This window comes from Petaurus breviceps, unplaced genomic scaffold, assembly GCF_028583685.1.
Source record: "Petaurus breviceps papuanus isolate PSGF00001 unplaced genomic scaffold, PetGlider_PUasm1.0 90731, whole genome shotgun sequence".
Taxonomy (NCBI): domain Eukaryota; kingdom Metazoa; phylum Chordata; class Mammalia; order Diprotodontia; family Petauridae; genus Petaurus; species Petaurus breviceps.
This window is the reverse complement of record NW_027187325.1, coordinates 8,423,984-8,440,107: the sequence shown is the minus strand read 5'-3', so window position 1 is coordinate 8,440,107 and position 16,124 is coordinate 8,423,984. Positions and strand designations below refer to the sequence as shown.

At 44.0% G+C, this 16,124-nt stretch overlaps 1 protein-coding gene across 5 annotated transcripts in view; it reads left to right on the top strand.

Moving 5' to 3' along the window:
* The window catches only part of GLI2 (GLI family zinc finger 2), a 403,275-nt gene extending 387,703 nt beyond the window's left edge, over positions 1-15,572 (top strand). For all 5 annotated transcript variants that reach the window (XM_069066901.1, XM_069066900.1, XM_069066904.1 and 2 more), the window contains 4 exons: positions 954-1,118; positions 7,260-7,541; positions 9,676-10,012; positions 11,186-15,572. In XM_069066901.1, coding sequence (XP_068923002.1) covers positions 954-1,118; positions 7,260-7,541; positions 9,676-10,012; positions 11,186-13,587 — 3,186 coding nt within the window. In that variant the 3' untranslated portion in view covers positions 13,588-15,572. The remainder of the gene's footprint in view (positions 1-953; positions 1,119-7,259; positions 7,542-9,675; positions 10,013-11,185) is intronic.
* The last annotated feature ends 552 nt before the right edge of the window (positions 15,573-16,124 follow it).

Here is a 16,124-nt window from a genome sequence, read left to right as displayed (position 1 = left end):
TATTTGTTTCGGGGTTTTGTTTGGCTTTTTAAGTTAGATAAAAAAAAAAAAAAAAAGAAAATTCCAAATTTGCTATATGGACCAATGGGGGGGGGGGGAGGTGGAGGGGAAGCTCTATTTACATCATCAAGATAATTCACTTTACAAAAGAATTAACCATACAATTTCTTCAAGTGGTAGTTCCCTGGTATATTTTACATAAAATATGTTTGTGTGATATTCTCCTTCTAGAAAGAGGGAGGAGATCCTATCTTATCTAAATTTCATATCTAACCTCTGAAACAAGCCCAGTGATCTGTACACCATCAGTACTGTATACAGATATTGATATCCCTGTATACATATATATTAAATTTGAATATGTTGTTGAATATATAAACAACTCTCTTAGTCATGTTTATTATGGAAAGTGAGGTAAATAGACACAGTGAAGAAGTTGAATTTTTCTCTCCTAATAAAGAATATTAGGCAGTAGAATAAATGCTCAGGAGAGATTTTGGAAGACTAACATACATGGAAAGGTTTAATTATCAAATGAGCTATAAATATATTATTGGCATTCATAAGAGAAAGATCGATCACTGTAGGCTAGGTTATCAGTGGAGGATGCAAGGAGGAAGGATTTGTCTTTGGCTCTGAAGGCAATTTGTAACCCAATGTAAGTTAAAAAGTTTGAAAGAGATTACTGTTAGAGAAAGGGGTAGGGAACACCTTCTTAGTTAAAATCCTAGAACATTAGCACTGTAAGGCACCTTACAGACCATTTAGTCTAACCCCTCTCATCTTACATCTGAAGAAACACTCACCCAAGGATCAAGCTAGAAAGTACATAGTCAGAACTAAAACCCAATACTTCTGACAGGGCCGCTTTTTTTTTTTTTTTAGACTTAGCTTCATGTTAGGAGTTTATTGATTAATTCATCACTCATTCATTTCTCTCTTTTCAATTTCAGTTTGAAGGGTGCTCAAAAGCCTACTCCCGACTGGAGAACCTAAAGACTCATCTGAGGTCCCACACGGGCGAGAAGCCTTACGTGTGTGAGCACGAGGGCTGCAATAAAGCCTTCTCTAATGCTTCTGACCGGGCCAAGCACCAGAACCGAACTCATTCCAATGAGGTACCTTTTTAAGACTCAGACTTGGGAAGGTGGGGAGAGTCAGAGGAGGGAGAACACTGAGGCAGCCTCTACAGAGGGACTCCAGAGGTTTCTATGACCAAGAGCCTTTAGCACCAGTCTGTTCCTGAAAGGAGAGAGGGGGATGGTCAGAAAAAACTCAGACTAATGAGGTGAATGAAGTACTATGGTGTTATGGGGAAAAATACTCTGTTTAGAATCCCCAGACTTCAGATAATGGCCAGCCCCCTGCTGCTGACTTCCTATATAACCATAAATAAGTTACTTAAACTCTCAATTTCCTCATCTGTGAAATGGGGCTCACAGAACCTGCCTCGCGAGGTTACAGAAAAGACAAAGATGATTAGGCATTCTGCAGATGTATTCCATTACTCTGAGTACCACCAGACCTACCATCAGCTTACCCAATGAAGGTGTGATCCAAATTGTTACATCATAGGAAAATGACTATCATGATGATTTAACTTTGCATGGAAGAAAGCAATTTGAACTTCCCAGTGGGACCTTTCTGCACCTGGTAGTGACGTTCTACAAAAGAAAATCATGCATTGGCCTTTTGATGTAAATTGATGAAGCACAATACATGCTTTGTTAACTCCAGTTAATTTAAGCCCACTACCAGTACTTAGGGAATCCAGAAAATTGGCTTTATTATAATGCATGTGATGGTCTGCTGCAACAAGCAAATACCTGTGGATTGAATTTTATATTGCCATTAGTCTACCAGACTAAAGAAAAGAAAAGCTTCTAGCATTTAATAATGTTTTTGACCACTTAAAGACTTTTCTAGAAGACTAACTTATAACAGGTATTCATCATTCAAGAAAGAAACTTAAACTAGAGCAATTAAAATTCATGTGAATGTGGAATCACATAGCTACTCATGTGTGATGTGTATATTTCAAGGATTTCATTGTTGTGTCAACTCTTTCCTTGAATAGAGATTGCAAACCCAATAAATCTTAGAGGACAGTCAATCGATCAACGGGCATTTATTAAGCACCTATTACTTGCTGAGCCTCTTCTAGGTCCTAGGGATACAACACAAAAATGAAACTTTGCTTTCTTTTAAGGAGTTTATATCAAAGAAAACAATGTGTACCTATATAATATGTAAACTAAATACAGAGTAATGGAAGAGGGAAGAGTATAGGCACCCACCATCAGCTGGAAAGACCAAGAAAGAACTTGTGGGAAAAAATTGCAGCTTAAGCTGAGTTTGTAATGAAACAAGAGATTCTAGCAGGTAGAGGTAAAGAGGGGGAAGTGCATTCCTCATATGAGGGATGGTCAGAACAAATGCATGGAGATGGGAGATGGATCATGAAAGACTACAAAGAGGAAACTATTGTTTGACCATGGAGTACAGGAAGGGAAGTAATGTATACTATCTTATATAAGAAGACTGGCTTATTAGGTGGCAGCCAGGTTGTAAAAGGTCTTAAATGCCAGACAGAAGTTACATTTGATCATAGTGGCAATTAGGAGTCATTGCAAGTTGGTTTTTTTTAGTAGATATTTACATGATTATACCTGTATTTTAAGAAAATCGTTTTTTATCAGCTGGTTGGAGGATGGGTTAGAGTGAGGAGAGATGAGGCAAGAAGGGCAATTTGTAATCTATTACAATAGTCTAGGAGTGAGGTGATGAATTAGGGTGAGAAAAGATTAGAGAAAAGGTGATACAAGATATGTTGGGGAGGTCCAAGTGACAAGATGGAACAACTCGTTTTATGTGTGGGGTGAAGGAAAGTGATGATAATGCCAAGGTTGCACACCTGGGTAACTAAAATGATGGTGCTGCCCTTAACTGAAATGGGAAAGTTTGTAAAAGGGGTGAGTCATGGGGAACATCACTAAGTTGTGTTGAACATATAGTTTGTGATATGTATGGGATATACAATAGGTAGTTTGTGATGGTGAACTAGAGCTTGAGAGAATTATTAAGACTGGATGTATACATCTGGGTAGCATCTTCATAGAAATGATCATTAAACCCATGGTAGTTGATGAGGTGACCAAGTGAAAGAAGGTGGATAAAGAAGAGAAAAGGGTGTAGCACAGAGTCCTGAGGTCTGCACATAGTTAGAGGGAGTATGCTATGGGTGCTGAACCAGTCATCATAAAGACAAGTAAGAGAACCCAGTCTTCATGACTTGTGTGAGCGAACTAATTCTCCACTTGATTGACAGCCCTGTTGTGAAAAGCCTTGCTGGTCTTAGGTAAGTTAATCCTTGGAAGTGAGGTATTATGGTCCATTTCAAAGCTTTTCCTGGTTTACAGAGTTTGTCATAGGTGTCCCTCTGCTGGCTTAACCATTGAGAGCAGAGAGATGCCGGGATGGGGCATCACAGTAGGAAGATGGTGTGTATATATTATATAAATCCATTTAGGAAACTTTAGTGGAAGGGAGCCTGGCCTTAGAATCTGAAGGTTCAGGTAAGGTATTGCAATAATGGCTGGGAAAGCACTTTGTAAATTCTGACAGAGGTTTTATTTATGTTTTACAGCCATGGGGAATGGAATTGGACCTGTGATGTCATTGGTATAGGGAATCCCGGGGTGAGGCATCTCTCTCTACCAATGCATATCAGCATCTTCTTTGTACTTATGATCAGAGATTTGCCTACCTCACTAGATCACACAGACAGTATATATGAACTCAGGGAAATGAATTCAAAACCAACCTCAGACATATACGAGCCATATGACCCTGGGCAAGTCATTTAACTGTTATTTGCTTCAGTTTTACCATCTGTAAAATGGGGATGATAATAGCACCTACTTCACAGGGTTGTTGTGAGGGAAATATGAGATAATAATTGTAAAATGCTTAGTGCAATGCCTTGCACATAGTAAGCCCTATATAAATATTTTTTTAAATGTTATTAGTCAGAGCAGGTACTTAAACCCAGGCTTTCTTAGTTCTGAGACCAGCTTTCCATACCCTACCTATTTAGGTATACTAAGGCAAATACCTTCCTGTCTTTGTGCCTTAGTTTTCTCATCTATCAAATGGGGATAGTAATATTTACCTGACCTACCTTTTAGGGTTGTTGTGAGAGTCAAAGGAGATAATGCATTTGGAAAATTTGAAAGCTAAGACAACTCCAGGGCATTGTTATTATTTTTCTGTAAAACAAAAAGAGAAAGACCAAGAAACTGGAAGCAGTTGGCAGATAGATGCAGGGAATGGCAGCCACAGATGGCCATGTGGCATTAACACTGTGGTTGTTTTCTCTTAGATCTTTACTTTCAAGGATTATGTTACTGAGCTCATCCTGGGTGCTCATGTTTTGGATCTAAAACACTCCATTCAGTTGTCTGTGAATATGTCAAGACACTTAAGTCACTTCATGAGCTATGCCCAGCAGTCTGAGTCAACCCCCTACCAGGAAGAGCCAGAGCTTGAGCAGGAATTAGAGATCAGAGGAGTGATTGGTCCTAGAAATGTTTCTTGCTTGTCAGAGAATCCACAGGTCACCATTTTCCCCCCTTGGAATATTTTAATGACTCCCCTAAGCCGTTCTGATATGCTCATTACCTGGATTTTGGCTTTAATGAAAGGATCTGCAAGAGCAATGGAATTTCTCAATTAACTAAAAAACGCCCGCACATCATAAATACCATCATGAGTTATCACCTTCTTCTACAGACCAACTGTAGTATGAAATACCCCTTGACATTTACCATGCCCCAGACACCTCTTTCTCTCTGGGTCATACCAAGCAAGAACCCCTGCTTTCTTGCTTGCACATATTACTAACTCCCTAACCTGCATTTTCTAACCTTATCTCCACCCAGTTCCCTCCAGTAACCATCCACTCCAGCCATGTTGGTCTAATAATTGATAGTGTCTGCCAAGGTTTTAGAGCAGTAAGAATTATGATAAAATGTTCATGACTTCTCAAATATGCCATATTCACTCCTACATCTGCTTTTTTGATCATTCCCTTCTCTGGCCCTAGATTACTTTTTCCCTTATTCTCTGCTAGACTTAATTCTACCTGCCCTTCAAGGCCTGTGACTTCATGATAATGCCTGGTGTGTTCATGGAGCCTTAGAGGCTACGTTTGGAGAAAATAACAAGGAAAAACAGTTGATATAATAATGTGAATCCTATTGTGGACCTTAAAAAAGTCCTTTATCACCCCAAGGAAAGCCTGGGTCAGGAATTCATTCAGTTCAGCAAACATTAAATGCCCACTGTGTGTACAGTGTATTTCAGTGAATAGATGTAGCTGGCCTCGGAGCTAAGAAGACTGAGATTCAAGTCTTCCCTATGACATGTACAGACTGTGTGACCCTGAACAAATTATTTAACCTTCCAGTTGCCCCCAAAAAACTCTTTAAAATTCTGAGTTGCCAAGAGGATACTGAGCTACTTTGGTACAAGTAGATTCCTCTTTGGGGACTCTTTATTAGGAAACCAGGTAAGGGAGAAAATGGTCCAGGTACTGTTCTAGGTGCTGGAGATTTCAAGGTAAAAATGAAACCGTCTCTTCCCACAAGGAATCCATGCAACCTAGGACCACGTAGGCCACACATCAACCAGCTAGCCCTGGACAGCAGGCCCTGAGTTAGCTTTATATTATATTCAGCCATCCTCCCAGGACATCCTGCCATCTGCTTACAGCCCTCATATTGTCAACCTTCTGCTTTCTACCTCTCAAGAATAAAACATGCTTCCCTGGTCACCCGTCTCCTAGGGTGTTATCTTCCCTTATTAGAATATAAGTTCCTTAAGTATAAAGATGGTCTCTTATTTTAATGTGTGTATTCCTAGCATTTAGCACTTAATAAATGCTTTGTCATTTGTTCATTCAGGGAGCTTATATTCTATTTTGAAAACTTCATATGTTAGCACCTAACTCAAATAGAAACAAATATTGACTTTGAAGACCACAAATGAACATTATCTATGTTTTACTGTAGTTTTATTTATTTTCGTTAAACATTTCCCAGTTACATCTTAATCTGGTTCAGGCCACACTCCAGAGTTTGGTGACCTGTGGCCATGAGTTGGACACTTCTGCCCAAGAAATCACTACTTTACGAAGTTTGTTGGGTGAACTATTAGTGAGTTTCAGCCTTGTCTACTGCTAGATAAATATAATATTATTCCTGAAAACTGCTAAATCATCAGCTATCACAAAATATTTGAGGAAGAGGAAAGGTATTGCAAGTAGCTAAGAATAAATGTAATAGGCCTGACCCTGGGAACAGTGAAGAGCTCACTAGACTGGGTAACGGGTTCTGGATTCCAGTCATAACTCTGTCACTGAAGTGATAAGAGATCTTCAGTGAATTGTTTGGCTTGACTTTGCTCATTGTAAAATGAAGAGGTTGGTGGGATTAGAGTGAATACATGCTTTGCCCTTGAGCATCTAGTATGACCAAGTCTGGTAAATTACAGGCCCTGGTGGTTTGAGGCTTAGGTGTTGACTGGCTTGTAGATGATGAGGAAGATCTTGTTCTTGTCTCTGTGTCTTCAGTTCCTGGCATAGTGCCTGGGACACAGTAGGTATTTAATTCTTGTTGATTGATTGCATTTGTGCATAGTAAAATTTAGAGAACAGACACACAATTGTTACTGAGATACTGGTCATCTGTATGTTATGGGAATACATCTGGACATTTCATGACCACCGAAATAAACACTCCTTCCCTTCATCCATCCAGCTATTTGTCAGGTGTCTTCTTTGTGTTCAGCACTGTGCTAAATCCTTGGAGGAGAGGGGAACATGTAGTAATAAAGAAGTTGTAAGATATAGTCATTGAGAAACCAATACTCTAGTTGGCCTGACAAGAGATATACACATGAAACAGCTAGGAAAAAACACAAGGCATTGAATAAGCATATGTTATAATTGTGTGGTTTGGACTTTATTACAGCAATTTCAAGAAGGGAGGGCGAACCAGAGTCATTAATGATCATCTTATGGAAAATGGCTTGAATTTGGAAAAGTTGGCACAGGGAGAATATTCCGGTTGGGGAGAACAACACAACCAAGAAATTCTTGTGGGGAATAAGCATGGCACATGGGAAAGGCCCCCCTCAATAACACTACTAGGATTTAACGATCTCTCCTGTATCATTAACATCAGACTCCCTTTCCCCAGAAACCTTACATCTGCAAGATCCCTGGTTGTACAAAGCGATACACGGACCCCAGCTCTCTCAGGAAACATGTGAAGACAGTACACGGTCCCGATGCCCACGTCACCAAGAAGCAGCGCAATGATGTCCACCCAAGGGCACCTCCACTCAAGGAAAATGGTGACAACGAAGCCAGTGCCAAACAGGGCAGAGCAGGGCTGGAGGAGACCGCTGAGGCAAATAGTGCCAGCCAGGCAGTGGAGGACTGCCTGCATGTCAAAGCCATCAAGACAGAGAACTCGGTGGTAAGTGTCAATGTAGCCCTTTCACCCTAATGCCCTCAAAGCCTGTGTGTTTGTCCCTCTGACTGGCCAGATCACCAAGTTAAGCAACACAATTCAAGAAAGTTCTGTACTCAGCTACCACTGATTGTCCTGAAACCTGTGAGCTTTGGTTAAAGACCCATCAAAGATCACCCAGGTCAATTCCATATTGTGATCCATGCCCTCACCAACACGCCCCATTTCTTCTCTTTTTGTGACCTTGACTTATAAAACCAATTGACAGATCTTCATACAATGGACCTGAGACATAAGAACTCAGCTGATCATTTCCTTCTGGGACAAAGGACCCAAATAATAATTTAAAAAACAAAACAAAAAACTGATTGCTGTATTTCCATATGAAGACCATGTGGGTGTAACAGTGAGAGATGAGCCAAAACACCTAGAGGCGGGTACCTCCCCCATGTTCCATGTGATGATGTTTAGACAGTTGGAAATTTCTTAGGAACTATATATCTGCTGTTTTTCCATTTGGTACATAATTAACTTCCAGCCGTGACTCCTTAATTCTAACCACTTGTTCTTTGTCTCCCCTTCTTTTCCTTACTATACCTCCCTAAGGATAGTCGGTACTAAGGTGAGCAGAGTATCCCTTTATGTTAGGCCATGGTATAAGTGCTGTCTGTATTTAGATGTGATGTACTAGAAATTGGTATCATGTATGTGTGTGTGTCAAAGGAATGATTTTAGTAGCCCATTTGGGGATTTGAAATTAGAGGCAACAGAGAGGGACACAAGGAAACAAGAGTTATTATTCTTTTCACTTGGGTATCCCTTCAAGAAAACCTACCTTCCCCCATAACAACATGGATTACTCCCCTTTACCTACACCATGGTCTAGTAGTCAAGCTAGCCTTCTTAGTGTTCCTCGTCTCCAGTGCTCCATTCTCTGTCTCCGAACCTTTAACCTGCCTGCTCCACATGCATGGTACACCTATCCTCCTCACCTGTGCCTCTGATTCCCCCATTTCCTTTAGGACTTAGCTTAAATGCCTTTTCTCCATAAAGCCTTTCCTGATCTCCCTAACTATTAAAGTTCTCCCTTCCAAAATCATCTTGTATCTATTTTTTTTACGTATTGTCAATGTACCTATTTATGTGCCTAGTGTATCCCTGATAGTATATGAGTCCCTTCAGGGCAGAGAATGGTTGGCCTTTGCCTCTGTATCTCCAACATTTAGCATGTTGGCATATTGTGGTTGCTTAATAAATTTGTTTTTGTTGGTTGATAGACTGATAGAGCAAGGATCTGAATCCCTTACTGCTGATTCTCGGACAAGTGTAAGAGATGCTGTTAATACAAACTAATTACCATAGTCTGTTCAGCACATTCAGCAATCTTGCCCTGTTAGTTGAGGTCCTATGGAGCACAGGGTGGGCAATAGGAAACCAAATGGGCAGAACATAAGTGAGCTAGCCTTTCTGGTCTAGGATGCCACCTAGCACACAAAGTGCCAGGTCCTGCTCAGTCATTAGGGCAGTCCCTTCTACAGCAGCAGAGAAGACAAAAGCAAAGTCCAGAAGGACCTAAAACCATAAGCCAGCTCATTCCCTCCGTTCATTATCTACCAACGTCATAGCAGAGAAGTCAGGAGCAGATGGGGGTACGAGTGTCTCAAGAGATCCATAGCAGCCACTAGCTAGCCAGGGAGATGTAATAAGTTAGTACTGAGGTTCTTAGCAAGCATTGGTTAAACTTGAAGGCCACGTGTTTAGATAGTCCCTCCTGTGTGCCCTAGACTATGCTAGTCACTGTGTTAAATACATGAGAAGGAAAGGATACATCTCTGCCCTCATGGAACTTGTGGTTTGGCTGGAGTGATAAGACTAATAGAGATGAAACCCTCGTACAAATCAAGATACAGCCAACAGCTAAACTATATGTAGATAATAAGTGCTATAGGAGCTAAAAGGAAGAGATCGAAATAGTTGAGCCTGACTCCTCTTCCCCCAGCAAGTTCCCCTGTGAGTGTGAACATGTATATATGTGTTAGCTAGTTTGCACGTTGCTGGGGGAGTTCGCCTCCAGTTTTTAGCAGTCCAGTACTTGTCCCTGACTGACTAGCTCACAATCCTTTGGTCTGTTCTCTCTCAGCTGTATCAGTCCAGCCCCGGGGGCCAGTCATCCTGCAGCAGCGAGCCCTCACCCTTAGGCAGCGCCAACAACAATGACAGTGGAGTAGAGATGACCATGCACAGTGGGGGTAGCCTGGGAGACCTGACGACGCTGGACGATAACGCTCCTGTCGCTGACTCGACTGTCCCCTCTGGCACATCAGCAGTCAGCCTACAGCTGCGAAAACACACAACAACCATGCAAAGGCTTGAACAGCTCAAGAAGGAGAAGCTGAAGACAGTCAAGGATTCCTGTTCATGGGCAAACCCGGCTCCTCAAGTCCGAAACACCAAGCTGCCTCCGATTCCGGGAAATGGTAAGCTGCCAACTCGTGCATGCCTTCCAACCCGGGCAAAGGGACATCATGGTAGAGACGAATGATCACAGGAATAGGAATCAGGAAACCTCAGTTCTAATCCTGCTCTGTCACTGGGCTTTTCACTTCATGGAAGACTCAGTTTCCTCCTTCATTCCTCAAATGAGGGATTTTATCAGATGATCTCTAAGTTCCTTTAATATACTTACAAATACATCCTACCTTTCTACTACCTTACTCCCTTCCAAATACTCTGAAATCTGGTGACATTGGAATCCTTGATGTTGCTTGCATCAGATACTCCCATCTCTTGACTAGGTATTTTCACTGATTGTCTCCCTTGCCTGGGACATTTTCCCTCCTTATCTCCACCTCCTGGCTTCCTTTAAGTCCTAGCTGACATCCCACTTTCTACAAGAAGCCTTCCTGAATCTCTTCTCACCTTTGTTCCCTCCCTCTGAAATTATCTCTGATTTGTGCTTTATATATCTTGTTTGTAAATAGCTGTTTGCATGTTGTCTCTTTCATTATATTGTGAGCTTCTTGAGAGCAGGGATTTTTTTTTCTTTACTTTTCTTTATCTCCAGCCCATAGTAGGCACCTAATAAAAACTTGTAGACTTGACACGTTGAAGCTGTAGACTGCCTCCTCCCCCATTCACTTCCCAGTCAGGTGAGGCTCCTAGTGAACTCTTTCATGCCCTCAGGTTTTGCTGGCCTAATTCCTTAGCTTCTAAAAGAAATTTTAATTTGGCATCCTAGGATCTCAGAATTAGAAAATTTTCTAACTTGGTTTATTCACGAATAAGAATACTCTCTACCTCATCCCTGATAGCCAGTCATCCAGCCTTGGCTTGAAGACTGCCCCCCACCTAGTGAGGGGCACTTCACTATCTTCACAAGTAACCCTATATTTTCTACAGTGCTTATCTCATCAGAACCTCACAAAAACCCCAGGAGGACGCTGTGGCAGGTAAAATGATCCTAGCTTGACAGATGAGGAAAGTGAAGGAAAGAGAGCTCAGGTGACATCCGCCAGGTCCCACACTAAATTAATGACCAAACCAGAAGTAGGACGCAGTTTTCTTGATTCTTGGTCTAGGACCCCTTCCACCAGAGCCACTGACCTTAATGAAAGATGGTGCTACTGGGTTTTTGGTTTTCTTTCCTCTAGGCTCTATCATGGAAAACTTCAGTGGCCCCACAGCACCCCTGCCCAACCCGAGGATCATGGAGCTGTCCGAGGTGACCATGTTAAACCAACTGAATGAGCGAAGGGACAGCACCACCAGCACTGTAAGCTCAGCCTACACCGTCAGCCGCCGCTCCTCCGGCATCTCCCCGTATTTGTCCAGCCGCCGATCCAGCGAGGCTTCTCCCTTCGGGAGCCGCCCCAACAACATCAGCTCTGCCGACTCCTATGACCCCATCTCCACCGATGCCTCTCGCCGCTCCAGCGAGGCCAGCCAGTGCAGCGGCGCACCAGGGCTGCTGAACCTCACGCCGGCCCAGCAGTACAGCCTGAAAGCCAAGTATGCTGCGGCCACCGGGGGGCCGCCGCCAACGCCCCTCCCAAACATGGAAAGGATGAGCCTGAAAAATAAGATGTCCCTACTTGATCCGTCAGAGGCCTCTCTGCCGCCCCCCTTCCCGCGGCCGCTGGGCCCAAGGCGTGGCAGTGATGGACCATCGTACGGGTATGGTGCTGCCCCCACTTTCCCCCATGAGGTTACAGGCAACGGGACGCGACGAGCCAGTGACCCCGTCAGGAGGCTGGCTGCTGAGCCTTTGGCTCTTCCCCGGGTGCAGCGCTTCAATAGCACCAACAGCATGAACCCGCCTCACCTGCCGCCCTGCGCAGAGCGGAGGAACTTCAGCCTCCAGAACTACACCCGCTCGGATGGAGCCTTGCCGCGCCACGTCTATTCTCCCCGGCCTCCCAGCATCAGTGAGAACGTCGCTCTGGAGACCATGGCGCTTGAGGCCGATGGTCCCAGTGGGGAGGACGACATCATGTTGCCTGACGATGTAGTGCAGTACATCAAAGCGCAGAGTTCTGGTGTCGCGGAGGAGAGCAGCGCCCTGGCATACCACGGGGAAGCCACGGGTTTCCCTGGAAGCCTGAAGCTGCCCAGTCCAGGCCTGCATGGCCCACGCAGGATGGCAGCATCCAACTCTAACGGGATGCTGACTGATTGCCAGTCAGGCTACGGCCCCCCCAGCACCCTGAACAAAAACAACATGCCCGTGCAGTGGAACGAAGTGAGCTCAGGCTCTGTGGATGTTCTTTCCAACCAGCAGGCCAAGCAGTTTCCTCAGGGCAACTTAGCTGTGGTACAGCAGAAGCAGACCTTTGGGCAGTACCAGACCTACAGCCAGCAGGTCATGCAGACAAGCCCCAGCGACCTCGATAGCACTCAGTCCAACCTCCTTCCAAGAAACGGGGTTGCTCCAGGACCGAGGGTCAATTATATGCAGGTCCGGCAACCGCTACAGGCCAATGCCTGCCCCAACATGAACCCGGACTTAAGCCCCGATGGAGGATACAGTCAGCCTCACCCCATGCTGAGCCCAAACACTATGGGTGGGGACATGAATCAGCTCTCCCCATCATGTAGCAATATGGGAGTCAAGACGGGGCACCTGGGCCTCCCTCAGCAAATGGATGTTGCCTCTGACCCTTCCCTGATGGTAAACAACCGGAGAGAGCATGCACTACCCAACCCAGCCATGCACATGGTGACCCCACAGAACTACTCACAGCAGAGCCATCACCTGCCACCCTCCATGAGCCAGGAAGGCTACCACCAGTCCCCATCTCTTCTGACCTCCCACCAACCCAATTTTGTTGACCCTCAGCAGAACATGATGGGGTCAGTGGGACAGAACTTTGGCCCGGGCCTGGTACAGCCACGTCCACCCCCGGAGCCAAGCCCAGCCAACAGACACCGTGGGGTACGTTCGTCACAGCAGTTGGGCTACATGAGAGCTACTGCATACCCGATGGCCACTGGAACGCCCAGCCAGGAGACTGGGGAAGCTATTCCCAAGACAATAAATGACATGGTCTCACCACCACAACAGCAGCAGCAGCAGCAAGTGCAGCAACAGAATACCAGTGGGCCCCGGGATAACAGCATGATGTACTACTATGGGCAGATCCACATGTATGAACAGAATGGAAATTTTGAGAGCCATGTGGACTGCCGGGTAATGCAGCAGCAGCAGCAGCAGCAGCAGCAGCAGTGTTCATTGAGCAGCATCAAGCCACATGCCATGGCTTCCCCAGGGGCCAACCAGGTGTCCAGCACTGTGGACTCCCAGCTACTGGAACCTCCACAGATCGATTTTGATGCCATCATGGATGATGGTGACCATTCAAGCCTAATGTCGGGAACCCTGAGCCCCAGCATTCTTCAGAATCTCTCCCAGAATTCCTCCCGCCTCACAACTCCACGGAACTCCTTGACCCTGCCCTCAATCCCGGCAGGGATAAGCAATATGGCTATTGGGGACATGAGCTCCATGCTAACGACATTAGCAGAAGAGAGCAAGTTCCTTAACATGATGTCTTAACACAAAGCACAAGGAGGCAAGGAGGGAGGGGCTGTTTGCCAAGCAATCTGATGAATGTGCTTTTGAAAAATAATCACTTCCTAGAGAATAGAGATTTTTTTCCAACAAGTATTAAATACATAAAAGGGATTTTAACAAATTATCTGTACAGATTTCACAAACTCTTTAGAGGCATTTTTTGTACCTCTGTGGTATGTCTCTAGTCATTTTTTGACTTATTTTACAGGGCACTGAGAAATGTCATAATAGAGAAGGGGCGGGGGGGGGGGGGGGAGAGACTCCTATAAGCCTTCCATGTAAATGCACAACTATGCTCTGGCTGCCTCCCTTATGTCATTTGGTTAATGAAAACTTCTCATTAGCCAAAAACTTTTCCCTAACCTGCTTTCCAAGCAAATTTGGGAAGGAGGAGTGGTAAGGAGGGAAAATTGCATTTTGGTCTGAATTTGGAAGCCATAATGCATATTCAGCTCCCATGAGATTAGGTTTTCCTTATGGTGCCAGTGAGGGAAAGCGCTCTTATCCCCCACTCCCCTCCCCAATTCTTTAAGAATACTGTAGTGAAATATTAAGTATCCTGCCACAGAGAAGGAACCACCAATTCCATCCAGCCACTCCAAAAGTGCCTTACTGTGCTCTGGTAGGGAAGTATCAAAATATAGGACCTGCAATAGGGAAGGCATCAAAATATAGGGCCTGCAATCTTTGTAAGATATGTGTACATTAATAAATAAAATATGGCAGCGTTACCAGAATGACACATACATGGGCTGAGTCCAGAATGGTGGCCCCCTTGTATCCAGATTGTGTTTACAGTGTGGTTGATGTTGTATTTAAAATGAACCCCATCCCGAAGAAGAACGCTCATTTTTATATACCTCCAGGGCAATGGTGATGCTATACATTGGGGATAGACCAGATTTGGTCTGACACATTGGGACTCTACTTGCCAAAGGGGATAGGTAGGGGCAGTGATACTGCCATTGGTTGGAACCCATTCTTTTTCCTTCCTAGGATTGCCCTCCTCCTCATTCACAATATCAGGAGTTGACTTAAAAGTCTGATGTCAGGAAAGAGAGAAATATGCATTTACCAAAAGCTTCTGTATTTTCCTAATACATTATTCTCTTGCTTTGCTATGAAAATGCTATAGGGCTCTGTCACAGCCCCCACTCCCCCCAGGTCTCTGAAGGGCACTTATTCTCCTGGCAGAACGATAGTGTCCAAACCTCTGACAGTGCTCGTTACTCTGAGTTGAGTTACAAATGGGCTGTACCTGCTGTATCTCTGTGCTACCCTCTTCCTCTTCCCACCTTCTCCCATTCATTCATAAAGGAATGATGAGCATTGCATGGTATGCTGGCTCAGGGGCTGGGCTGGACCAGCCCTTCGGAGCACTGAGGAACTGTCACTAAATTCTCCTGCTCAGAGAGGCTTGGCCCAACTTGGAATATGAAGAATGCATTTGGAGCTTGGATTTTAAGGGGTAACACTGGTTTCCCCCACCTTTTATAATGGGGTTTGCAGCAGTCAAAATCAACCCCACTACTCCGTTGTTATCAGTGATTTGGGATATTCTCCCAGCATCTGATATGACTTAGCCCTTTTTATGTCCCATGACTGCTGAGGGGGATCATTGGACAGAAATCAGAATGATCAGTCCTGGGCTTCACTATCACACAGTGCCCTGAACTCTATTACTTTTAAAAGGTCAGCTCTAAATGCACAAATCTTGGATGTCCCGAAGAGTCTGTGGCTTCCTAATGGTGTTCACTCATTTACTGAGATAGTATTATGATAACCATCCCCGATTTGTATATATTCTGTATAGAAGACACCATTACTAAAAATACTGTAGGTGAATGTTGGGTCAGATTTATATCTCAGAAACATTTTTAGCTGTTTTCTACATCCTACAAATTGAGATGACACACTCAACTTGTAAATAACTCTTTTGTACATTAAAAAAATAATTTTTTTCATAATTTATTTTGTCTGTCTTCTTACTCCTTGACAGTAGCTAATGAAAACCAGGACGGTAAATTTGTTGCATTTGAAATGAAATTAGACTGTATTTTTTCTTGGCCAAATTGATATTGACATTGCTTTCTAGCCAAAGAAACATTTTAAAACTGGAGTGTTGGCTAGCCAATTTGGTTCCTGCAGCCGAGAGCTTGGTGGTTCATCAGGGGATGGTTCTAAACACTAAGTGGTTTTATAATCAGTTTTTATGACTGGGTCAGTTTGCAGAGTCTTAAGCTGGAAGACCAGAGAAGTCATTTAGCCCCCTTTTTTTAGAGAGGAGGAAACGAAAGCCAAGAAAGGTAGCAAAGCCAACTCAGGTCTCCTCATGGCCAAACCAGTATTTCCATTAAATTGCGCCACCGTTCTCATCCAGGTAAATTCCTAGCGCTTCAAGGCTATGGCTGATAATGGGACTTTTCTCTGCTTTTCAGTAGAAGTAATTTATTTACATAGATTTGGTCTGAGAGGGGATAGAAGGAAGGAGAAGAGAATAAGCGTTTACATAGGACCTA